We start from the raw sequence: 26,632 nt of genomic DNA on the forward strand, positions 1-26,632 counted from the left end.
TATGTGCCTGTGGTTCTGTCAGTGTGATCATGTGATGTATCTGACCCCAGGAATGTGTCAATAAAGTTTCCCCTTCCTGGGACAATGAATTCACGGTGTTCTTATTTCAGTTTCCAGGAGTGTATTTTGAAGCCACTTCTTTCGCTGTTGAATTACGTTTCCTCGAGACTGTTCCAATGGATCTGGGACTGGCACCCGGTTTTGCAACTAGTTTTATGTTGCGATCCCACTGTAGGTTGCTCCGGACGTTTACTCCTTGGTATTTTACGGTCGTTACGTTTCCAGCGATTTTTCATCAATAGGGTAATCAACAGTAACAAATTGCTTCGATCATTTACACGCAATTTCTTACATTTATTTACGTTTAGGGTCAACTGAGAGTCTCTGCACCAACGCCGATCCCCTGCAGGTCCGCCTGTATTTGGCTGGTCTTCTAGCGTTGCAACAACAGCTTCATCGCCCACGAACACCCTCAAGGACTCTTCGACATTATTCAGTTGATCATTTACATGCAAAAAGTAACGGTGATGTAGTACTCGCTTTGGACACTCCCATGAATTACCCTTGCCACATCTGACGATTTTTTTTTCTCATTAAGAACAACATGTTGAGGTCCACACTGCCAGTAAAAATGCAAAACTTTTAAGGACCAAGTCATTTTAGTGACACGTGACGTGAGAGGTGTCATAACTTCATTACACGCCGTATGGTTCTTTAGTCGATACAGGAACAGATGCTCTTTATGAGCAGAGAAATCAGATATTGTTTTAGTCTACATACTATATCAAATAGTAAAAATAATACACACCTTTGTTGCTGTGGGCAACTGCCTTACCGCAGTCGATACACCGGTTCCCGTCAGATCACCGAAGTTAAGCTCTGTCGGGCGTGGCGGGCGATTGGATGGGTGACCCTCCTGACAGCCATGCGCTGTTGCCTCGTAATGTCAATTGAGGAGCTACTCGACCGAATAGTAGCGGTTCCAGTCAAGAAAACCACCATAACGACTGGGAGAGCAGTGTGCTGACCACACGCTCCTCCCATCTGCATCCTCAGCTGAGGATGACATGGCGGTCGGATGGTCCCGATGGGCCACTTGTGGCCTGAAGACGGAATGCTTTTTATTGCTGTAGTTGCAGCGTCAGTTGCTAACAGTAGCTTTGAATGTTGATGCATAGTAGTAGAAGTAGTAGTAGTAGTTGTTGTTGTTGTTGTTTTCATCTGTAGATCTCATTTTACAAGGATATAGGACATGTCAAAGTATTTACAACTTTAGACCAATATAAAATAAGCTAACGCCTATACACATATATTTACAGACTTCTAGTTAGACATAATCATTAGATTTCTCCTGGTATACAATACTTCTCTTACAAATAATTTATTAAATAATGTAATGCCACGCTGTACATTCATATCTCACTATCAGTCACTGCACACGGTATACAGGCATTGTTTCATAACACTACACACTCAAACACACACACACTGGTGATTTCTGGGCAATTTCCTGTACCACAACTTCCCATTTGCTATCCTGAAAAACTGAGTCAGCATCCCTCTATAATGAGTGAGATGTTGAGCTCAGAAAGAGGATGAGGTGTTAGTATTGTGCTATACACATGGACACATAACACAGATTCACAAATCAGTAAAACTTCAACGCAATCATTATTCAGTATATCACAAGCCCTAGTCACTATGAAAGTCTGTAAATGTTATTCAACTGGTAAAAGCATAAAAGGCTGAGTTCATGAATGTTCGAACCCAAATTCACCTGCCGCTGGAGTTCCGGAGAGGTTATGTTTGCATCTGATCGGCAGCGGCGTAATTGTTCGTGTCAGCGCCCTCGTGCAGCGGTGGCTGCTGTTGGAATCGCGGCGGCGTAGTTTGAAAGTGCGGCCGGCCGGATAGAGGCATATACCGAAATAGGTACTTCATCATTGTGGGAGTACTCGTATTTGATAACGAACTCAGGCCAAATGAAACCACACATGTCACAGTTAAGACGGCCCAAACAGTCGCATCAATACACTGTGTACCACTCTCTGGCGGCAGTGCTGACGTGTGTTCTAGCACGCAAACGATCGTAAATGTGCCGGATGGCATATTGCGACACTGTCCCAAGCATCTTGCGACTTTTGTTGTAATTTGGCAATGGTTCTTTCAGGCCATGGAGAACGAGAAGATTCCCACTACACCGGGTCCCATACATGTTGAATTGGCCAGAGATCTGGTGATCTTTCTGGCCAGGACAGTTGTCTTACATCACGGGGAGCATTTTGTGTCGCGGTAGCCGTTTGTGGATGTGCATTGTCCTGCTGAAACAGCACATCGCCTCTCTGTCGAAAAAATGGTAGTATCACAGAGATAACAGCCGGTGCAATGTAGCGGGCACTCGTTACTTTTCCCTGCAGAAACACCAGACGTGACGGCGAGTTGTAAATGATGCCACCTCCTTCCATACTATGAGGCCTGGGATGGGACCTGACCTGTGTATCGTGGGCGAATGCACTCTGACATAATCAGCTCACCAGCTTTACGCAATACACGCGAACGTCCGCCGCGCGGATTAGCCGAGCTGTCTGGGGCACTGTAGTCATGGACTGTGCGGTAGGTCCCAGCGGAGGTTCGAGTCCTCCCTCGGGCATGGGTGTGTGTGTTTGTCCTTAGGATAATTTATGTTAAGTAGTGTGTAAGCTTAGGGACTGATGACCTTAGCAGTTAAGTCTCATACGATTTCACACAGTAGCAGTAGTAGCGTGAACGTCCATCACCCGCATACAGACAGAACACATTATCATCACGGAAAACAACAGAGTGCCGGTCCACTTTCCAGTCAACTCTTTCATGACACTAGGGTAGCCACGCTTGATTGTGTCGTGGTGTCCGTCAGTGGCAGCCTCCCCAAAGACACAAATGATCGTAATCTTCCTCCACGCAGACGGTTCCCAGCGGTCCCTGATGACTCTGCAGGTGCAACATATTCCTGGAATTTGTCCCTCGATGATGTTCAGTCAGCCACCGCTGCTTGCACTATACATCGATCTTGATGTGCCTCTGTACTATGCGGACGGCGGACGTCCGGAACCTCGTCTACACGTGTGGAAATGTTCCACAGATCTCTTTTGAAAGCAGCGACACACCATCGATACAATGAGCCCAACTTGTACAGCAATCCAGCGATACGTCCATACAGCTTCTCACAGGCCCACAGCGCGCCCCCTTTCAAATGGCTGAAGCTGTTCAGCAGGAGTACATACTCGTCATTGGGGCATGGTTTTAACGTAGAATGAATGTTGCAAACACTGCTCGTCTCCAAACTCAGCTCAGTTATTGCCTGCAGGGTCGAAACAGGGCACATAGACAGTCCCTCTGAACGCCATTTGACAGCGATGAACGTGACAAATGAATCAATAACACTACAGCCAGGGAATATTATACCCTGGTGACACTGAACGCAGTCGTTTGAATTTTTTGTATGTCTACCCTTTTGACTGGAGGCCTTTGGGACGACGGCCGTTTACTATTGTAAGAAAATGAAACGCCTACAGCCGTCCTTCTGATATTATTTATTGTGTAGCAACCAGTTTCGGTGTTTCAGTGCGCCATCTTCAGGCCTTATTTGATGTTGAACGCGTTATCACGACCATATATACGCTACATCAGTGGCCAACATAACTCGTTTACGTAGACTATCTGTAACTGTGATCTCAGCACAGTTATCAGATGAGTTGTCAGTTGATGGTTGGAGTGCTGACATCACAGTCGCAGATAGTCTGCATAATACCAGTTATGTTGGTCACGGATGCAGCGTATATAAGGATTGTGATAATCCCTTGAGCATCAACTAAGGCCTGAAGATGGCACACTGAAGTGCCGAAACCGGTAGCTACACAGTAAAGAATAACATAAGGACGGTTGTAGGTGTTTCTTTGAGGGTGTTACTTTTTCTTTTTCTGTGCTTCTCCTCGTAAGTCCTGGATCATGACATAAATGTGAAGTTCGTATTTTGTTCAATACACGATAGTGCGGAGCTGTGATTTCGTCTACAAACACTGCATTTTGCACACAAGCGACGAGATTCGCCTCGCCATTGCATTTTGATGTGTTTGTAGTTTCGGAGCAACGGGGACAGAGACACCACTGCTGTGCTCGCCGCCAGACTAACAGGCAGACGGTTTTGAACAGTCGACACAGACACGTACACAGGCTCTACAGTTCTCTAGATTCCATCAAAACTGTGACAGAGGTGTATGATGGGTTAGGCCCTGCAGTAATCTCGTTCGCGTTAACATTGCGTGGTCCAGTACCATTGTTTTCTGTGTATGACCCTCTTCTACCCAGTGCCTCCATATTTTCATCACTGTCTTAGTAAAATGCCCTGCGAGTCGAAATATCTCAGTACAACAAACCGATTTTACGGAGAGAGTTTGACTGGTCCGTTTGAACTCACGTGTAGGTATTGCACGCTTTGACGTTGACGAGACTTCTGGCATTTCCTTTAACAGCATCATTCCGTTTGGCTCTTCTCCGACTGAGCTCTGCGGAACACAGAATTTTAATCACGAAACATGGGGCACTGCAAAGCTTGTACGAGCGCCATATCTCTACAGGCTGGATGACTTATAGATGCATAGTCCAACTCATAACCTGAGTCTGGATACACGGTTCAAGATTTTTCATTAACCAATGATCCCTTACAGCTGTATAGGTTTAGATTTTAAATGAACAACTAAATAGAAGGATCTCTTTAGAGGCAAAATCTTAAAATTTAATACCAACTTCCTTATCAATATTGTAAAAACTAATATCTGTATTACGTAAGAAAGATCTATTACTCTGTAGATTAGTGTTGCTCCAACGAATGATGAATGTTAACTTTAAAAACATTACATCACAAGGATCTAACAGATTTTAGAATTTTATTAAAATAATTTGAAACCTCTATTTCACTTGAGTCTCTGTGAGTCAGTCTCCACAGTTATCGAAGTCCAGTTTACTTCTAGTGTTGTGATGATAAATGATGTTTGTAGAGTCAGACTCACTTAAGTTGCTTTTGACATAAAGTAATACTGCACAGATATATAGGTTTATGACAGTCAGCATATTCTACTTGATACAGAGGGGAGTACGGTGTCCCTTGGATTCAATTTGCTCGGTATTCTGATTACCTTTTTCTAATTTTTTTGTATTTCACTGGTATAACAGGAGTGTCCTCTTATCAGTGTCACAGAAGATGTGCGACTGGAAAAGAGTAAAGTATCACATATTCGTTACGGAATGCACCTTTCAGTTTCCTCGTGAGATGACACGCTTGACCTATTCTCTTGCAGAAATACCTGATATATTGCTCCCAGTTTAATTTTGACTCACAACTGTACTGGTTTCCTTTACGCAACTTTGCAATACCCTGCACGAGTGAACTTAGGAATCGTTACTGGTGTATCTAGGCTCCAACACATGAATACACAATGTTGATACACTTAACACAATGGAAATACGCTATCTGAAATTTGACCCAAATTTGAGATGCTAAGATAGAGAATTGTTATAAAATCAGTTGTTAAATATATTTTAAAAACCATGAAAAGGAGATGAAGGGAACACTACCTACTTTAAATGAAATTCAAATCAAAATAAACTAGTGATTTATTACAAAAGTTCGACTTTGTACACAAGAAAACCAACAGATTGAAAAAACGAACCTAACATGAAAAAAAGTAACCAGCACAAGTATGATGTGCAGGGAGGATAAGGGATTCAAGCTGCATATTCCCTCAGTGACGTGAATAAACACTACGAATCTGAATTTGGCTAAGCAGTGATGGGTTGTCCGAACTAAACTGAAAATAACCTAGCTTTGTAACGGGAACCTAACGACACTGCGGTGTCGATGTAGCCTTATAAAGCGGTAAACTCCCACCTAACGAGCCGCTACTGCACAGTATGGTCGCCAGTCCCTTGTCGTCTCGCTGGACGTGAAGATGTGGGGCAGCACGAAATCTGCACCAGCCCGGAATCTGCGCATGGCGCTAAGTCGTCAGCACGACGTCCCACCGCAGAACACCAGAATGGTCGCTCCCTCAGCGATCGAGCGTGTGAAGTGACCTCTAAGACGACCGATCAAAGTGTGTCCACGATCATGCGTCTCTACATCGGACTCCACCGTTTGCGCCAGCAAACACCAATCAGGCAAAACGTTAATTACATCTGTTCAATGGTACGACAATGGTAAATAAGTCCCCACCGCGGAATAGAGGACCAATCAGGGTACACCTGCCTCTGAAACTTTGTAGCAGAAATTCTCGTCCTATGTCAAGAGGCGAGAGGCAAATAAGACCGTTGTTTATACAACTCAGAATTTCCAACACGCCAAACGAACTCATCGGGAACTCCAGCAGGGCCCGTTCCTACAGCAGTTGGCCTGGCCTTCTTCAAGAACAGTGATGTATCCCCAGATGTTATCAGGTGGTGGGCCAACCCTTAAGACCGAACACCCATTGGAAGGGCACCGGACAATACTGTAAGCAACAACTCCGAGAACCCCAACTTCCTTTGAGTGACACGAGACTCCCTCAAGCCTCACTCGTGTGGCTCTGCCATCCGCGTCAGAAAGTGACTTAATCCTCTGAGTGTGAGTGGCGAGCGGACTGTCCCGTTATTCCCAATCTTGTGTGCCTTTGCCGTTCCACAACTCCTGTGGAAACGAACTGCAACTTTCCCATGAATTCCCTTGGCCGAAGCAATATAAGTTCGTTCGGACAACATCTGCAACTTTTTTTTATCAAATACAATACTCAGAATCAAGCGCGGTAATCAGAGTTAAATAAAGCTATGAGGATCATGTGTTCCTCATATCTCCAGTCACGACAATGATCAGACAGTGTTAGCTTATTAATTGAAAAAGGAAAGCCAGACAGATTGTAGTCTTTCAACTTTAATTAATCTCAGAATTAGTTCCTGACTTTGTCAGAGTTACAGACGTGATGTAATTTTGTTTTGCCATGATGTTTATTAAGAAGTCATGTTTCACATGAATAGAATACGACTAAATTAATTCCTACAGGAGAGGGTAAATTATTTACTCCAAAGATGAAGAAAAATGAACTGAGACCGAACCCCTGAGGCACACCAGTTCCAACTTCCTTCACTGAGGAACATCTGTTTTATCCTGATATAAACAGTCACCTGTTGCTTAATCAGGAGCTGATAGCTGCCAAATTTTTTAAAAATAATTTAGAGGATATACTCTGCAAGTCAATGTGCAAGAAAATACATTCTTTTATTGGGGTAACTTTCGCAAATCTTTCGTTGATAAATGATGTGACAATAAAATAATTTATTGAATACTTTCCCACACACGATGATTTTCTATGAAGCGATTAAAGCGCAAGACTCGCATTTGAGAGGAATGGTGTACAAATTCTCTTCCCAATTTATGTGGTTTATCGATTGAGGGGAACGCCTGGATATTTCATTTGAGAAGACGAAGGCAAATATCTCTGCCCACCCCTATTCTTTTGTTTTAACGCGTTAACTGCGCAATGGAGATTTCAGAATGGTTGCTATCTACATGGAATAGTTAGTCATTAAATAATATAACAAGATTTCGCGAAAAGAACGTTAAGTTCCGAAAGTAAATTTCTAATACACTCATTTTCGGTTGATGGCAACAGCGCAGGCCTAGATTTCTCCGATTTAATACAAGATTTTTCCTAACCAGTTCCCGATTTCTAAATGAAAATGACGGTCAGGTGGTGATACCGTAAGGTGACAGTTATCGGAAAAACAATTGTGAAACTCAGAACCTATCATTTAGGCTTTTAATTTTCTTACTTCTTCTACACCTACATCTACATGGCTATGCTGTAAATCACATTTAATTGTCTGGCAGACGGTTCATCGAACCACCTTCGCGATAATTCTTTGTTATTCCACTCTCGAACAGCGTGCGGGAAAAACGAACACCTATATCTTTATGTGCGAGCGAGCCTGACTACCCTCATTTTGCTGCTATGATCGTTTCTCCCTATGTAAGTCGGTGTCAACAAAATATTTTCTCATTCGGAGAAGAAAGTTAGTGATTGAAATTTCGTGAGCAGACCCCGCCGCAACACAAAACACCTTTCTTTTAGTTATGTCCACCCCAAATCCTGTATCATGTCTGTGACAATCTCCCCCTATTTCTTGATAATACAAAACGTCCTGCCCTTCTTCGAACTTTCTCGATGTACTCCGTTAATCCTACCTGGTAAGGATCCCACACCCGCAGTCCAAAAGAGGGTGGACAATCGCAGTGTATGCAGCCTCTTCAGTAGATCTGTTACATTTTCTAAGTGTTCTGCCAATAAATCGCAGTCTTTGGCTTGACTCCCCCACAACATTTTCTATGTATTCTTTCCAATTTAAGTTGTTCGTAACTATAATTCCTAGGTATTTAGTTGCATTTACGGCCTTTAGATCTGATTGATTTCTCGTGTATTCAAAGTTTAACGGATTCCTTTTAACACTCATGTGGATGACCTCACACTTTTTCATTATTTAGGACCTATTGCCAATTTTTGCACTGTTCAGATAACTTATTTGTAGTTAGTTCTGAAATTCTCATGACTTTACCGCTCGATAAACGACAGCATCAACAACTTAAGACGGCGGCTCAGATTGTCTCCTAAATCGTTTGTAGATAAGGAACAACGGAGAGCCTATAACACTACCTTGGAGAGTATTAGTAATCACTTCTGTTTTACTTGAAGAGTTTACATCAATTGCTACGAACTCTGACATCTCCGACAGGAAATCACGAATCCAATCGCATAACTGAGACGCTATTCCATAAGCACGCGATTTGATTGCAAGCCACTTGTGAGGTACAGTGTCAAAAGCCTTCTGGAAACCTAGAAATAAGGAATCAATTTGAAACCCTTTGCCGATAGTACTCAACACTCCGTATGAGCAGAGAGATAGTAGTGTTTCACAGGAACGATATTTTCGAAATGCGTGTTGACTGCATGTCAATAGACCGTTCTGTTCGAGGTAATTCATAATGTTGAAATACAATACACACTCATGCTCATAAATTAAGGAGAATGCTGATACATGGTGAAACAACGCTCTGGCGGGCGGTTTGCGGGTTTCAATCACCTCGAGATATGACCATGCGGTGCATTTGACCTGCGGTCGTCGCAGGGTGGCGCTGGCAGCAGTCCACATACGCAGAGGAGTGTTGGTGCATGTTAGAGTACGGTGAAGCGAGTAAGGGTGCAGACGCTTTCAGACGTGCTAATGGTGACTGTGTATTGAAAATGGCTCAAAGAACACATATTGATGACGTTTTGAGGGGTAGAATACCAGGCCGACTGGAAGCTGGTCACACACAGCAGATTGTAGCACGGGCCCTCCGTGTGCCACAAAGTGTGATCTCAAGATTATGACAACGATTCCAGCAGACAGGAAACGTATCCAGGCGCTACAGTACGGGACGTCCAAAGCGTATAACACCACTAGAAGACCGATATCTCACCATCAGTGCCCGCAGACGGCCACAGAGTGCTGCAGGTAGCCTTGCTCGGGACCTTACCGCAGACACTGGAACAGTTGTCTCCAGACACACAGTCTACAGACGACTGAACAGACTTGGTTTATTCGCCCGGAGACCTGCAAGGTACATTCCACTGATTCCTGGTCACAGAAGAGCCAGTAAAGCCTGGTGTCAAGAACACAGTACATGGTCATTGGAACAGTGGTCCCAGGTTATGTTCACGGACGAGTCCAGGTATAGTCTGAACAGTAATTCTTGCCGAATTTTCATCTGGCGTGAACCAGGAACCAGATACCAACCCCTTAATGTCCTTGAAAGGGACCTGCATGGAGGTCGTGGTTTGATGGTGTGGGGTGGGATTATGATTGGTGCACGTACAGCCCTCCATGACTTTGACAGAGGAACTGTAACAGGCCCGGTGTATCGGACGTCACTCTGCACCAGTATGTACACCTTTTCAGGGGTGCAGGTGGCCCCACCTTGCCCCTGAGGATGATAATCCACGGCCCCACCGAGCTGCCATCGTGGAGGACTACCTCGAAACAGAAGATAGGTGAATGGAGTGGCCTGCCTGTTCTCCAGACCTACAACCGATCGAGCACGTCTGGGATGCTGTCGGTCGACGTATCGCTTCACGTCTTCAAACCCTTACTACACTTCAGGAGCTCCGGCAGGCACTGGTGCAAGAATGGGAGGCTACACCCCAGGAGCTGCTCGACCACCTGAGCCAGAGTATACCAACCCGTTGTGCGGCCTGTGGACGTGTGCATAGTGATCATATCCCATATTGATGTTGGAGTACATGCGCAGGAAACAGTGGCATTTTGTAGCGCATTTGTTTCGAGACCGTTTTCCCAACTTATAATCAACACTGTGGACTTACAGATCTGTGTCGCGTGTAATCCCTATGCTATTAGCACTAGTTTTGTCTAGTGCCACGTTGTGTGCCACCACATTCTACAATTATCCTTAATTTATGAGCATCAGTGTATATTCCAAAAGCCCGCTGCATATCAACATAAATGATCCGGGGCTTTAATTTAATGAATTACTCATATTGCCTTTCTTCCTTTCTTGGATATTGATGTGACCTGTGCAACTTTCCAGTCTTCTGGTACGGATCTTCCGTCGTGGGAGCGGTTGTATATGATTGTTAAGTATGGAGCTGTTGCGTCAGCATGCGCTGAAAGGAACCTACCTGTGTACAGTCTACAGCGAAAGATTTGCTTTTTGTTTTGCTGCTTCACTACTCTGAGGATATCTACTTCTCAGTTACTTATGTTGATAGCTGTTCTTGATTCGAATTCTGGAATATTTACTGCGTCTTCTTTGATGAAGGAACTCGACTCAGAACTTTTCAGTTCTCTAAGCTGTTGGGCAGGGAACCTGAATTTTCTGGAGTAATTTCAAAAACTCTTTGCGACAGAGGGATTAGATTTACAGATGTGTGATTTACTGTTAAATTTTGACCTTCAGTCTCCCCCTGTTTTCATTTGAAGCTAATCTGCATCAATCTTTAATCTGTCATTGTTTTACGAATACTACATTCAGTCCAACGTGAATCATTGCAATGCTTTCACCTTACTTGACATACTAGGACTGTTCGGAAATTAAGGTCCGATTGGTCGTGAAATGGAAACCGTAGAGAAAATCAAAATGTTCTATTTGCAGCAGTTCGCTATACCTTCCAGCTACTTCTCTACGTAGTCGCCGCTCCGATTGAGGTATCTGTCGTAACATTGCACCAACTTTCCAGTACCCTCGTCATAGAAGGCAGCCCCCTGTGCTTTTTGCCAATATACTGCATCGATCTGCATCTTGTCTGTGCAAAAATGTTGTCTTCATAGGCGACGATTCATGTGAGCAGAAATGAAAATCAGAGGGGACCAAGTCCGGGCTGTATGGAGGGCGATCCAACATTTCCCATCGAAAACGCTGCAAGAGCGTCCTCGTTGCCCCTGCAGGGTGCAGCCAAGAATTGTCACGAAGAAGGAAATGCGTGACAGTTACTTTGTATGGGATGAATGAAATCAGGCGAAATCTCTCGCAGGCACTCACACTTGGCGGGAGACGCTACTTTCTAGATATTTTTACGTGGTCGTTTGCTCTCAGAACTGAAAAGAGCGAAGTGACATGATCGACTGGCATACCAGAAAAACTGTCCAACACACGTCTGCAGAGCGTCATGGGATTTTCGCACTCGTTTCCATTTCGTGACCTTACTTTCCGACTAGCCTTCATACATTATCCAGGGCATGGCCTGCTTTAAACTTGGTCAAAAGCTCTTCTGGGTATACTGTGTCAGAACAAAATATTCTTCATTGCAGATGGAGCACTAACATAGGTCAGATTATTAGCTCTGATACTGCCTGCTGGAAACACTCCAGCATAATCTGAACCCATATAAACCCTTAAGATAACTGGCTTAAAGATCTGATAGAATGTGCCTAGAAAGTTTTGTAGTTCGTGATCTTGTAGCTTAATTACGTTTGTGCCTACCGACACAATCAACACAGACATATTCGTCGCTTTCTGTGTTTCAGTTCATCGGTGCGGCTAAATTTAAAGGTCCCATGATAAAGTCAGCCAACTGCAACACAAACCACGGTGGAAGGACGTATGTGTACACGCTAAATCATGTGGGCCGTTTCCCGAATCAAGGTAAGGGTTTTTTCACAAGTAGGTCACACATTTTCGTCGTAGTTTCAGAGTTTCACATGATACCTCAAACTCATGTTCCACACACTGATCATGTTTAACACAGTTCTGGATAAACTCTGTGTTTCAGCTGTCGAACATGGTATGGATGTGCTGTACCTTTCACCCAGGTCGGACTTCAGGTTGTCTGAAGAAGATGAAAAGGTTTCGAGGAGGCTCGTTCATCTGCACGCGAACTTCATCATGTATGGGTAAGTTTTTTATGAAAACCAACCTTACTTGATTTTAAGACCTTTAATCGAATTACTAATTTCGACAGAAACCTGCTCTCATCTTCAGGTTAGCATTACATCGTATAAAATGAAAACAGGCGATCTCCACAAGAAACAAACATCTTTTGGAATGATCCAAATGTTATAAAAAACCTCCAATTTTTTTCTTTATTGTTATTTCACTCCCCAAAATTGAGCTGGCTGGCAGCGGCACATAACGCCACTCTTCAGCCGAGAGAGTTACAGACAAACATAGTCATATGAGAAAGGAACACATAACATAGAATGGTATAAATTGGTGAATAAACAAGAACAAAAATAGATGAGTATAAATGGTAGATTTAAAAACAACATAGACGAGAGCCACATACACATGCGGAGAATGAGCACTGTGAGTTGGCGCGAAAACAAAGAAACACCACAGTGGGAACAAAAATGACTGATCCTGGCGATTCTGTCAGTGCTGGTGGAACGTAGCACTGTACACGGTACTTAAGAAACACTGACACCATAACGAAAATGTTAAAAATCACTGCACCGAAGGGGACCTACCACTGGGTGAAGGGTAGGAGGGGGAGAAGAAAAGGGAAGGGGGAGAGACAGCAGGGGAAACCAGGAGGGGGAGGAGGGGGCGGTGTAGGGGAGCAGGAAGGAGCCAGAAGCCTGGTGGGGGGGGGGGGGGTGAAAAGGAGAAAGAAGGTGGTCAGCAGGGGAAAATGAGGAAGAAGAGAAGGGGGAGAGGGAGGGAGAGAGGAAGCCCTGAGGAGGGGGGGGGGAGAAGGAGGGATTACAGCTGGTAGGAGGAGTAGATTGAAGGCACAAAGACATTATCTTGGAGGGGGAGTTGGGGGAAGCCACCTTGGGTGAGGGTATGGAGCATGTGGAGATGGAGACTAGACGGGACACTGTGGTACAGGCGTGGCAGTGGGCTAGTGAGGGAGAGGATGGGGAAAACCAAAGGATGGAGGGAATCCAGTTTGTGGGAGACGTATAGGATCTGTATTCATTCAAGGAACAGGAGGAGATGGGGGAAGGGAATCAGATCATAAAGGTACAGGCGCGGCAGTGGGCTAGTGAGGGAGAGGATGGGGAAAACCAAAGGATGGGGGGAATCCAGTTTGTGGGAGACGTATAGGATCTGTATTCATTCAAGGAACAGGAGGAGATGGGGGAAGGGAATCAGATCATAAAGGATCCGCTTGGGGGATGGGAGACGGAAGCAATAAGCAAGGCGCAGTGCATGGTGCTCAAGGATTTGGAGGGGTTTGTAGTAGGTGGAGGAGGAGGGGGGGCGGAGATCAATGTGGGGTGGACATAACAAATCCAGCATACCTTTGCATATATGTTCACATAAATGTGCCGTCGACAGTTTGAGAACAAAGTGTAAATACATTAATACCTCCATATGGTTTGTCGTTTAGAAAACAGAACGCTCCCAAATAGGATGTGAAATGAATAGAAGGTAAAAGTACAACATCCATAACACCAATAGGGTTAAAACTATAAGCCATGTCGACGACCTCACGTGGACGAAACTGAGGTGCTGCAGAGCCCATGTAACTTGCCGTGTAGAAGTCAGGTGAAACCATCGTATTAACCGAAAATATATTGAAATGTTTTTAAATTACTCTCATGAAAATTTTTACCTAATTTAGAAAGCATATTATATATTATAAGAATCAAAAAGGTAAATCTTTATGCCTGTTTCATATACAAAGATATGGCGCATTTCACCAATATAAATTACATGTATGGAAAAACGTAATGGTAACAAACATTCGTAATTCTCTTAGACTGTCATTATGTACTACAAGGCTCTCATTACACAACAACAGCCGATGAGCTCGCCCACTGTAGACGACGATCTTTTTATTTATATCCTAAACATATGATTCAGTGAGCCATCCAAGCCTAGTCAAACAAAAATAAATCCAATAACCAAGGCGAGGGAGCAGTTGTATCTTGCGCAGACTACCGATTACCTACTTTCGTTTTATACAGTATAATGCCACACTGAGGATGAAAGCACGATTCTGACGAAATTAGTAATTGGAATAAAGGTCTTAAAATTAAGCGCTTTTTGGCATATATCACACACCTGGCCCTCTCGAGCTGAGATATTGGCATCTTTGCCTGTTCCTTCAACTGTTAACTCAATTTGTTTTCCCTTATACTGCCCATCGACTCTGAACGCCTGAACGTCATGTATCAACCTGTATTTCTAATCTAACACATGTTCAATGATCAACTCGATTGTTCTATATGACGTTGTAATAATAAGTGTAATAAATTATACTTATAAAATCCTTTGGAGTAAATTTACATAATCTTCTATATTATTCTGGGTACACCAACAGAGCCTGTTCAAAATTACAGGACTTCCTTTCCACAAGTTCCTGTAGTCCATAAGTAAGCTAGGTGACCAAATGGTTCCGTAACTGAAGTAGTTAACAAACCAGTTTCTCAATAAGCGAAATAAACATGCATGAACGCCCCCCCCCCCCCCCCCCCCACACACACACACACAGGCGAACTGTTCAGATAGATTTTAATGCCTACTTTTAACGAGAATTCTATGAAGCTTATAAATTCACTGTTATCGAGAGTACCATTAAATTCTAAGAGAAATTCTTGTTTCTTGTAAACAGCTTCGTATGTAGCCAGTGTAATTTGTTTCGTGTTTATGTCGGCTTAAGTAATATGTGACTGATTTCCTAAATCAGCATGGTGGTGTTATGACATGGATTCTGTGGATGTGTTGCCGATAGCATCTATCGTTCGGTCTACTGATATTCATTGTGAACAGCCTATTGTTTCATTAGCCAGTGGAGTTACGTTCCGTATTCAACTTTGTGGCAGACCATTTGCATTCCATGTACATGGTTGGATTTGCCTGTAACAGGCTCTCTTATACAGATCTCCAATCTCCCACTCCTTACTGCATCTGCTTCTGCTATGTAGCTGTCTGCAGCAATAAGATCTCCAACTGGAGGTCACATGTATTGTATTTCATTCTTTCTTATCTTCTTTGGCAGTTGACTTTCCTTGTCTCTCCCCACAATCCCACAACGACCTTTGGCGCATACAACTGATGCAATTTCTTGGAAGATTAAAACTGTGTACCTAATCGGGACTCAAACCTGAGACCATTGCCTTTTGTGGCCAAGTGAACTATCGACGAAGCTATCCAATCACGAGGCACGAGTCGACCTACTTTTACTTACGCTAAGACTCCCTTTCCTATCAGACATACAAATTATACTTCTATGGTGTTTCTTCGTAATTCTGATACAGGAGCAGCTATTTTACATGGTCAATAGCAGGTTGCTTTGTCTTTACAATTGATGTTAATTTTGCCAAGCCGGAGAGAGTCCGTTATCATTACGTAATGGTCAACTTGGATTGTCTTATAACATATCTTACAGCTTTTTAATGCTCTTTCAGTGGCTAAGAATTCCTCTGTGTAAACAGATATTTCTTTCGGTATACGGAACAGTCCGCTCTTTTTATTTTTGTAGCTTACATAAGCACAGCCAAGGCAGTAATTATGCATTGAAGAGCCAAAGAAACTGGTACATCTGCCTAACATGGCGTAGGACCCCCGCGATCAGGCAGAAGTCCCACAACACGACGTGGCATAGACTCTACTAATGTCTGAAGTAGTGCTGGAGGGAACTGACACCATGAATCCTGCAGGAATTCCGTAAGAGTACGACGGGGTGGAAATCTCTTCTGAGCATCACGTTGCAAGGCATCCCAGATACGCTCAATAATGTTCATGTCTGGGGAGTTTGGTGTTCAGCGGAAGTATTTAAACTCAGAAGAGTGTTCCTGGAGCCGCTCTGTAGCGTTTCTAGACGTATGGGCTGTTGCATTGTCCTGCTGGAATCGGCCAAGTCCGTCGGAATGCATAATGGGCATGAATGGCTGCAGGTGATCAGACAGGATCATTATGCACGTGTCACCTATCAGAGTCGTATGTTGACTAGGGTCCATGGATTCATGAGGTTCAATTCCGCTCGATTCAATTTGAAACGAGACTCGTCCGACCAGGTAACATGTTTGCAGTTATCAACAAGCCAATGTCGGTGTTGACGGCCCAAGGCGAGGCGTAAAGCTTTGTGTTGTGCAATCATCAAGAGTACACGAGTGGGTATTCGGCTCTGAAAGCCCACATCGAAGATATTTCGTTGAATGGTTCGCACGCTGACACTTGTTGGTGGCCCAGCATTGAAATCTGCAGCAATTTGCGGAAGGATTGCGCTTCTGTCACGTTGAACGATTCTCTTCAGTTGTCGTTGGTCCCGTTCTTGCTGGATCTTTTTCCGGGTGCAGTGATGTCAGAGATTTGATATTTTACTGAATTCCTGATAATCACGGTACACTTTTGAAATGGTCATACGGAAAAATCCCTGCTTCATCGCTCCCTCAGAGATGGTGTGTCCCATCGCTCGTGCGCTCACTATAACACCATGTTCAGACCCACTCAAATCTTGATAAACTACCATTGTAGCAACAGTAACCGATATAACAACTTCACCGGACACTTGTTGTCTTGTATAGGCGTTGCCGACCGCAGCGCCGTATTCTGCCTGTTTACATATCTCTGTATTTGAATAGGCATCCCTACACTAGTTTCTTTGTCGCTTCGGTATATATGGACCCATCGGTATACACGCAGCACTTGCCCGTTGTTGCAGATGGGTTTCTAAACTGCTGTTGTTAATTACTGAGTTACTAGAGTAATCTATATAAATGTGTAAGTCCAGTACTGGGTTGATACTAGGGATGGCGTTTATAGCTGAAACAACCGGTTTTCATTGTAGATAAAATTTACATGATTGATAAGCCTTTCTTTCGTGCAAAAAAGGATGGCATTTATTTTCCGAAAACAATTTTTTTTTCTTCTCTCCTCATTCTTAAATCGCAGATATCGATGATCGTAACGTAACTGATACAGGAATCTCTGATCAAATGTACCGTATATAATCAGACTGACTTTGAAAATGTTATATGAACACGCTTTCCAAGAATAATATTTATCCTTTGTGTTTTATAATGCAAACTGATATGAATTTTTATAGGACACTGAAAAGAAATTGGCAATTACGTCGGTCTATGACAATCTGATAGTGAAAAGTACGAATCACTTACGAGACTTTATTTCAAATCTGTAGAGAATTTTGTTCACGCTTTAACCTGTCAGTGTGTAATGTATTTCAGAATACAGGCACAAGGGACATTCTATAAATGAAAATGTAATCATATGGCCAAACGCAGACACAAGTCTCTCTCAGTACGTTTTATTGACCGTTTCGCCTTTAGTTAGTACGAGCAACATCAGTAATATTGCCATATTTAAGCACACGCAATGCACTTTTCATCATAAAAACTAAAACTGCAATGTAAATTCAGAAAATATATTTTAGGTACTGTACAAGGTTCAGACCAGTACTTTCATGTGTGTTACACAAATAAATCTGCATAAACGACGGAACATCCCAGGATTTATCCACTGCAGTACACAGGTAACGGTAAACTATTGTATGTATGTTCAAGCACTACACTCAAACTATTCCCCAATGTCAACTTTAAACTGTACTTCCCACTCTTTCCACACGCATATCATCAACCTTAAAACACATAACGGAATCTTTAATACAACTGCTTAGCAGAAAACTTAGTATTTTACGTTTACTTATCGCCTCTTTCAAGTTGCATAACGACTTGAATAGCACACTGTTAACAATTTGCGCTCTTTACTGGCGAGAACATACAATTTTCCGTTGCATTGATGCAGTTCACCTGGCCAGAAATACCATTTAGCAAATATACTTGCCAGTCGCTGTTGTTATTAGCACGTATCTTTATCTACATATACGTTAGAGAGGAATTGTGTATCCTTTCAAAGATAAACTTTGGCTGAAGCACCCAGCTGAAACCATACTGGATTTCGTCAGCCTCATATTTAATTTGTTTCGTATTATAGCCACATTATAATTTATGTCCTATAAACAAATGCTGCCCCAATACTCAAGCACATTATGGATCTCTCGAAAAGATATTGATGTTAAGTTTTAGATAATGAGTTATCTGTGTATACAGTTCTCATTACTTACAAAATTGACAGTGTCAATTTTTCTTCTGTTACTGTGGTCGGCATCTTATATAGGGAATGAAGAGATGGAACTGTATTTATAGAAATATTGGTTCTTGTCTTGCCACCGGGGAAAATTTTATTATTCACTTTCACGTTTCTGAGAGCATCTGGGACTTGTCATCATCAATAATTTACAATTCTGGATATTCAAAACGAGTTGATTATCTGGTAAAAACAAGCTACCATTCATTGTCAGAACAAAAAACATAAAAAGAACTGACACATGTGAGAAAAAATTAAAGTGTGACTTACAGTCAGCCGCATATGAAGTATAAAAGAAACTGTACAAGCTAGTTATTTTAGCAGATTTTTTTCCAAACAAGAATGTCTTCAAATTAAGAAAATATGCAGACGAAATATATTCTGGTAGTGGTAAAGGCGTATTCCCGCTGGTATTTTTTCTCGTTGTTCCAGTTACTTTCGAGAGCAAAGCAAGAATTTACCTTCCTGGCAGTGAACTGTAATTTTTCGCACAAATTAGAGCATACTTCAACACAACCAGCACATTTACTTCTCAGTGAGGCAGCTTCCTCTCAAGATTTTTCTGTGATAAATACCACTATGCAAATAACTAGTATGTAGTTGACAGGTTCACACTTTTAAAGAGAGAAAATACAGCAACAGTTGTAATTTTTATCACAAATTAGAACACACTTTACACAACCAGTATATTTATTAAGCATTTCGTGAGATTCTTAAGTACTTTGCGTACTACATATCGCAATGTAAGTAACGAATACGAAGTGGGCAGCTTCAAACTTCCAAAAATCGGAAAAGACACCAGTAGTTTTCAGATTTGCAGTGAACGAAGCAGCTGAACATATAAAAAGCTTCTGCTTTAATTCGTCTGCTGTAATGGCTCCGCGATCACGACGATGCTTTCGATAAAAGCAAATTTTCTCTTTGGAAGGAGCGCAGCCCAGGTCGGGTAGACTTCACATTACTGTTCGTACGAGTCCAAAGCTTGGGCTTTGTATTTTGCAGTTATTACATGACTAGAGGACTTTCAACTTTTCGAGCGCGTGTGAACGACCCCTGTGTTAACTGCGTGCATTCCGGCTATTCATGTACTTAAATAGTAGTGTGTGTGCCACAGTATGCTGTTTAAAGCAATGGCGCAATGAAGATGTATCACGGACAAGTCACTCATATCATTAAATGTCAGTTCACAACGCAACAACGGTACAACGCCTGAAGAAAAATTACGATAATGAAGACTTGAGATAAAAGACGTATGATGGAGCCTCATTGTAATGGGTACCGTCATGGTTTCCGCAGTGAAAGGGTATAGGTTCGCATCCCGCTACATGCTAATATTTTTTTCATCTTAGCGTTGCTAACACAACCTGGGAGTTTGTTACGAATGTAATACAAGTGGGTTGTGATTTAACATTTCTGTCGGATTAGGGAACGAAAGATGAAACAAATATTTAGTTGCTGATTTCCGACTGAGAGTTTGTTTAGGCAGGAACATAAGAGGACAGCCTTACATCGCTGCATGTGAAACGAACAGGAAAAAAAATCATTTTCTTCCTCGTAACAAATACTTCGCTGTTTATTTCCGAATACGTATCGATTTCCGACTGTATGGTCGGGGAGGAACCTATGAGGACAGCTTAGATTGCTGAAAACGAAACGACGAAAAATAACATCCATTCTCTTCCTTGTCACAAATATATTATGTGATCAAAAGTATCCGGACACCTGGCTGAAAACGACTTTCAAGTTCGTGGCGCCCTTCATCGGCAGTGCTGGAATTCAATATCGTGTTGGCCCACCCTTAGCCTTGATGATAGCTTCCACTCTCGCAGGCATACGTTCAGTCAGATACTGAAAGGTTTCTTGGGGAATGGCAGCCCATTCTTCACGCAGTGCTGCACTGAGGAGAGGTATCAATGTCAGTCGTTGAGGCCTGGCACAAGGTCGGCATTCCAAATCATCCCAAAACGTGTTCTGTAGGATTCAGGTCAGTACTCCGTGCGGGCCAGTCCATTACAGCGATATTTTTGTCGTGTAACCACTCCGCCACAGGCCGTGTATTATGAACAGGTGCTCGATCGTGTTGAAAGATGCTATCGCCATCCCCGAATTGCTCTTCAACAATTGGAAGCAAGAAGGTGTTTAAAACACATTGTAGGTCTGTGTTGCGATAGTGCCACGCAAAACAACAAGGGATGCAAGCCCTCTCCATGAAAAACACGACCACACACCAATGCCTCTGAATTTTACTGTTGGCAGTACACACGCTGGCAGATGACGTTCACCGGGCATTCGCCATACCCACACCCTGCCATCGGATCGCCACATTGTTTACCGTGATTCGTCACTCCACACAATGTTTTTCCACTGATCAAATGGTTGAAATGGCTCTGAGCACTATGCGACTTCCATAGATGTTAATTCCCATAGTGCTCAGAGCGATTTGAACAATGCGACTTAACTTCTGAGGTCATCAGTCGCCTAGAACTTAGAACTAATGAAACCTAACTAATCTAATGACATCACACACATCCATACCCGAGGCAGGAGTCGAACCTGCGACCGTAGCGGTCGCTCGGTTCCAGACTGTAGCGCCTAGAACCGCACGGCCACTCTGACCGGCTCCACTGCTCAATCGTCCAATGTTTACGCTCCTTACACCAAGCGAGGCGCCGTTTGGCATTTGCGAGCGTGATGTGGGCTGATGAGCAGCCGCTCAACCGTGAAACCCAAGTTTTCTCACCTCCCGCTGTCATAGTACTTTCAGTGGATCCTGATGCAGTTTGGAATTCCTGCGTGATGGTTTGGATAGATGTCCCTTTTCAACTGTCAGCGGTCTCTGTCAGTCAACAGACGAGGTTGGCCTCTACGCTTTTGTGCTCTACGTGTCCCTTCACGTTTCCACTTCACTATCACATCGGAAACAGTGGATCTAGGGATGTTTAGGAGTGTGGAAATCTCGCGTACACGCGTATGACACAAGTGACACTGAATCACCTGACCACGTTCGAAGTGCGTGAGTTCCGTGGAGTGCCCCATTCTGCTCTCTCACGATGTCTAATGACTACTGAGGTCGCTGATATGAAGTACCTGGCAGTAGGTGGCAGTACAATGTACCTAATATGATAAACGTATCCTTTTGGGGTGTCTGGATACTTTTGGTCACATAGTATATTTCGCACGTCGCGCAATCACCAACACATTCCTACAAAGAGTTCTCGTTACAGCTGTGAGATTATCACGTCCGTAAACATCAACTCGGCGCTATAGCGATCGACAAATAGTCTCGTGCCTGGTCTCGTTCAAAGCGCCACTAGGTCACGATTACATCAGTTTCTGCAAAATAGTAGCGTGAAACGTACACGACCTGCGCAGCCACAGTACCTCTCGTACAGTATATACAAGCAAAGGCACGTGTTAATTACGAGTTGTAACTAACCACACAGTAACATCTACGGTGATAAATCGCATGGGCTTGTTTATAAATAACTTTCTGGTAACAGTCGCGATATGATTCTCATTTTCAAATGTGTGTTTCTATGTTTTCGCAATGTTTTCGATGTGTGGGGTTCTGCTTTGTTTTGTTGATTTTACTGCAATACATAAAAAAACGCGCAATTTTTCGTTAGGTATTGATGTATATATGTAGTTAAACTAAAAATTGAGCGGTTTTTATGTATTGCAATAAAGTCAACAAAGCAAAGCAGAACGTCAAACATCGAAAACATTACCCCCCAAAAAAAAAAAAAAAAAATGGTGTAGTACAGAGTAATACACACCTGAAAATAGATTAGATTAGATTAGTACTTGTTCCACAGATCATGAATACGACACTTCGTAATGATGAGGAACGTGTCAGGTTAATAAAAGGTGCCTATACAAGATATTATATTAGACAAAATATTACGTGACACTCAATAATTTTCTTTTGTTTTCTTTTTTTGTGGAGGTTAGGAAATTACCCACTTACTATATCCAAAAATTCATCTAATGAATAGAAGGAGTTGCCATTAAGAAATTCTTTTAATTTCCTTTTAAATGCTATATGGCCATCTGTCAGACTTTTGATGCTATTAGTTAAGTGACCAAAGACTTTTGTGGCAGCACAATTTACCCCCTTCTGAGCCAAATTTAGATTTAACCTTGAGTAGTGAAGATCATCCTTTCTCCTAGTGTTGTAGCCATGTACACTGCTATTACTTTTGTATTCGTTCGGATTGTTAATAACAAATTTCATAAGTGAATATATACATTGTGAGGCTACAGTGAAGATTTCTAGCTCTTTAAATAAGTGTCTGCAGGATGATCTTGAATGAGCTCCAGCAATTATTCTGATTACACGCTTTTGTGCAAAGAACACTCTTTTACTCAATGATGAGTTACCCCAGAATATGATGCCATACGAAAGCAGAAAATGAAAATAGGCATCGTAAGCTAATTTACTCAGATATATATCGCCAAAATTTGCAATGACCCTAATAGCATAAGTAGCTGAACTCAAACGTTTCAGCAGATCCTCAGTGTGTTTTTTCCAGTTCAACCCCTCATCAATGCATACACCTAGAAATTTGGAATATTCTACCTTAGTTGCCGATTTCTGATCGAAGTCTATATTTATTAATGGGGTCATTCCATTTACTGTGTGGAACTGTATATAGTGTGTTTTGTTAAAGTTTAATGAGAGCCCATCTGCAGAGAACCACTTAATGATTTTCTGAAAAACATCGTTTACAATTTCAACAGTTAATTCTTGTCTGTCGGGTGTGATAGCTATACTTGTATCATCGGCAAAAAGTGCCAGCTTTGCATCTTCGTGAATATAGAATGGCAAGTCATTAATATATATTAAGAACAGCAGATGACCCAAGATCTAACCTTGCGGTACCCCACTCTTGATTGTTCCCCAGTTTGAGAAATCACCAGTTTTTTGCATATTATGTAACTGTTTATTTGAAAGAGAATCATTTCCCGAAACGCGTCGTGTAAAACATAAATAAAACAAAATCGTGACTGGTAGCAGAATGTTATTTATAAACAAACCCATGGTTTTTACTGTTGCAGGCTTTCAAGAAAACCATTCACAATGGTCAGAATCAGATAAACTGCATTTCAACATTGGTAGGGTGCGGAGGGATACAACTTCAGAATTCGTGAACTGTGATTTTAAACTGTGACAAATCGCAACTAGGAATCACAGCGACAGGAAGGTAGCATTCACATAGAGGAAAGTGACAATTTGGCCCATCCGCACTGCGCAGGGACCCGACGCCAAACACGAGCCGGGTGGACGGCGTGCCGCAGTGGCCGCCGTACGAACCGCGGGGCGGCCCCTACCTGCGCGTCGACTGGCCGTTCCGCGTGCAGCGCGACTTCGAGGCGCGCGAGTTTAACGTGACGCGTGCCGAGGGCATCGGCAGGTCCGGCAGCCGCCGCGCCGGCGCCACCGTCGCCGTGCTACTGCTGTGCGGGGCGCTGCGGCAGCTCCTCTCGCGGTGACCGACGCATCGCAGCCAGTGGGGCGGCTCTGCTGCCCGCCACCGTACGCTGGTCTCGCAGTGTCTGGAGACGGAGATCCACAGCAGCGAGTGACATGAAGGCTCAATCTGCAGTGGCGTCGTGAGCTATATTTAACGCCAGATAGCTCAGTACTAAACTGGAGAGACTACTGCACGAGGAGATGCCATTACGCACGACGTCGACTTGGGATTGCATCCTTCCACACCTACAAAACCTAGATCCTATCTATGCCAGTGTTGCGCAGATGTCCACTCCACCAAAGCTCTCTCACTCCATCCAAATCATTAAACACGACAGACTCCACCTCACTTTCCTCATCCCTTTACCTTCTCTGTGATTCCATTTACCATCTCACTGAATTCCCACTCTCCTCATATTGAACACTGACTACTACTATCTGCAAACCTGACTCTAACAACTGTATTGAGTAGCCTATAATTTCCAATCCCAATACGCTGCCACTCCCGTGCCAAAAATTTCAGTCGACTATCTCTCCTAGAGAATGACCGAGTGAGATAGAGCGTGATAAAACACTGGACTCGTATGCGGGAGAATGGCAGTTTGTTTCCTCATCTAACATCCAGATTTAGGTTTTGCGTGACTTCCCTAAAGCACTTAACGCGAATGCCAGGATGGTTCCTTTGACAGGGCAGTGCCGATGTCCTTAGTCTGAGCTTGTGTTCCACCTCTAATTACCTCACTGTCGACAGGACTTTAAGTCATAATCTCTTCCCAGACAATGAAACTCGCTCCACTAATTATCCATCCTACTAACTAAAACTCTTTCCCTCCTACAGCATACACCCACCTCCTTCCCCTCCTCTTCCTCCCGTGCAGCTTCTCCTTTCCCCTTTGCTTTCCATCTTCCCTATCCCTTCCTGCTCATACTGTGGCACTGTCCACACACCAAACTCCTACTCCCTTTCTTCTCCCCACCATCCACTCCAACACACATTCACGTCTCTGTCCACCTGATCCATCTGCTTATACCCACATCTTAAAACACTACAGAACACTTTACATTCCCATCCATTAAACACGTTTCTCTAGTGCAGCTCCTTCAGTTTTAGTGGAAGCACAGTGCTTCTTTTTAAGATCAGCAGCAATCTGCCAAGTCTTTAAATATATTTTTATTGTATCACGTAGTTTTTGAATCTAAAGCAAAAATTGGGAAAGTTTACAGTGAAATTTATGCATGTACCACTATGCAAATACTTCTTTAATTAATTTTAAAAACATTTGTAAATATTTCACTTGTGTATTATACTGTTTATTCTTTATATGTTTTTAAACTTTTTGGTTGGAGAGAGAGTCTTGATGGCAGTGAATTTGATGGTACTGATACTATGCAACAATGTACCAGTTTAATTTCTAGTTCACTGTTAACACTGATTCATGTCTGCCAGTTATCCTCTGCAAGATCAGTTTCACAACTGTTATGTTCGATTTTCAGATGTAATTTTCATTATATTGCTGAAGATCTACTGTAATCACCTCCTCAAAAATCTTACTTCTGTACAAGAGAGGTTAGCTTGCACTTTACATATCGGAGTCACGAGACAGCATATCAATACCAAATGGGGGAAGCAGTAACATCATAACTTCTTCATATGATTATTTTACCAAATGATTTGTGAAGATTCAATAAATCATTTTAATGTGACCACTTTTGGATCCTGATAGTCATTTCTGATGGAAACATTTCTCTCTCTATGCCTACAAAAAATATCTGTATATGTCATTAGGCAACATAACTACTCAAACATTGCTTATTTTTCAGCACTTACTTTATACGTAAACCTAAATAATCAACCTAAATAATAAATCAAACTAGTTGCAAACAATGAAAAATGCTTTGATGTTAATACAATAACAGATCCAAAGGTCTTAGGTTCAATCCTCAATTCCTACAATTTTTACTCGTAACATATCAGTCCTTCATCTTTGGCAATATTTTTTAATGCGAAAGATGCCTAATTGTAGTGTCGTTTGGAGACGATGTTAAGCTGTAGATCCCTGTGTAACTGGTTGGGTCAATCTGTTCAAAGGTCAGAGGCAGACAATGGCACATAACCACCAATAGGAACATGCCTAATAAAGTACTGTGGTGTTAAAACCACGCTTTGGTTGATAAGAGCTGAGGCCAGGTTGAGAAGGACAAAAGAGGAGATGGACAGTGTGAGGCAGAGGACGAAATGGACAAACAAAAGGAGGGAGGGCAGGGGAGATGCATAAGGAAGGTGGAAGGTGTAGATGGGTAGTGAGCAGGTGGAAAATAAAGTAGAGGAGTGGTGCTAATGGAAAGAGAGAGAGGCAGAAGTATATGATCAGAGGGAGGGAGGAGAAAGATATGGTCAGAGAGGGAGAGGGGGGGGAGGGAGGGAGGGAGGGAGGGGGAGAGGGAGGGAGGGAGAGAGAGAGAGAGAGAGAGAGAGAGAGAGAGAGAGAGAGAGAGAGAGAGAGAGATATTTTTTGGAAAAGGAGAAAGTTGTTAAATCTGTGACA

General features: G+C 42.9%; 1 protein-coding gene across 1 annotated transcript in view; it reads left to right on the plus strand.

Annotated features, from left to right (window-relative positions):
- LOC126279091 (cholinesterase 1-like) overlaps positions 1–25,793 on the plus strand; it is a 349,591-nt gene extending 323,798 nt beyond the window's left edge. Inside the window, exons 10-12 of the mRNA XM_049979555.1 lie at positions 12,085–12,202; positions 12,330–12,450; positions 23,869–25,793. Of these exons, the coding sequence (XP_049835512.1) occupies positions 12,085–12,202; positions 12,330–12,450; positions 23,869–24,106 (477 nt within the window). The 3' untranslated portion in view covers positions 24,107–25,793. The remainder of the gene's footprint in view (positions 1–12,084; positions 12,203–12,329; positions 12,451–23,868) is intronic.
- Positions 25,794–26,632: the final 839 nt, after the last annotated feature.

The sequence above is a fragment of the Schistocerca gregaria genome, chromosome 6, assembly GCF_023897955.1.
Source record: "Schistocerca gregaria isolate iqSchGreg1 chromosome 6, iqSchGreg1.2, whole genome shotgun sequence".
NCBI lineage: Eukaryota > Metazoa > Arthropoda > Insecta > Orthoptera > Acrididae > Schistocerca > Schistocerca gregaria.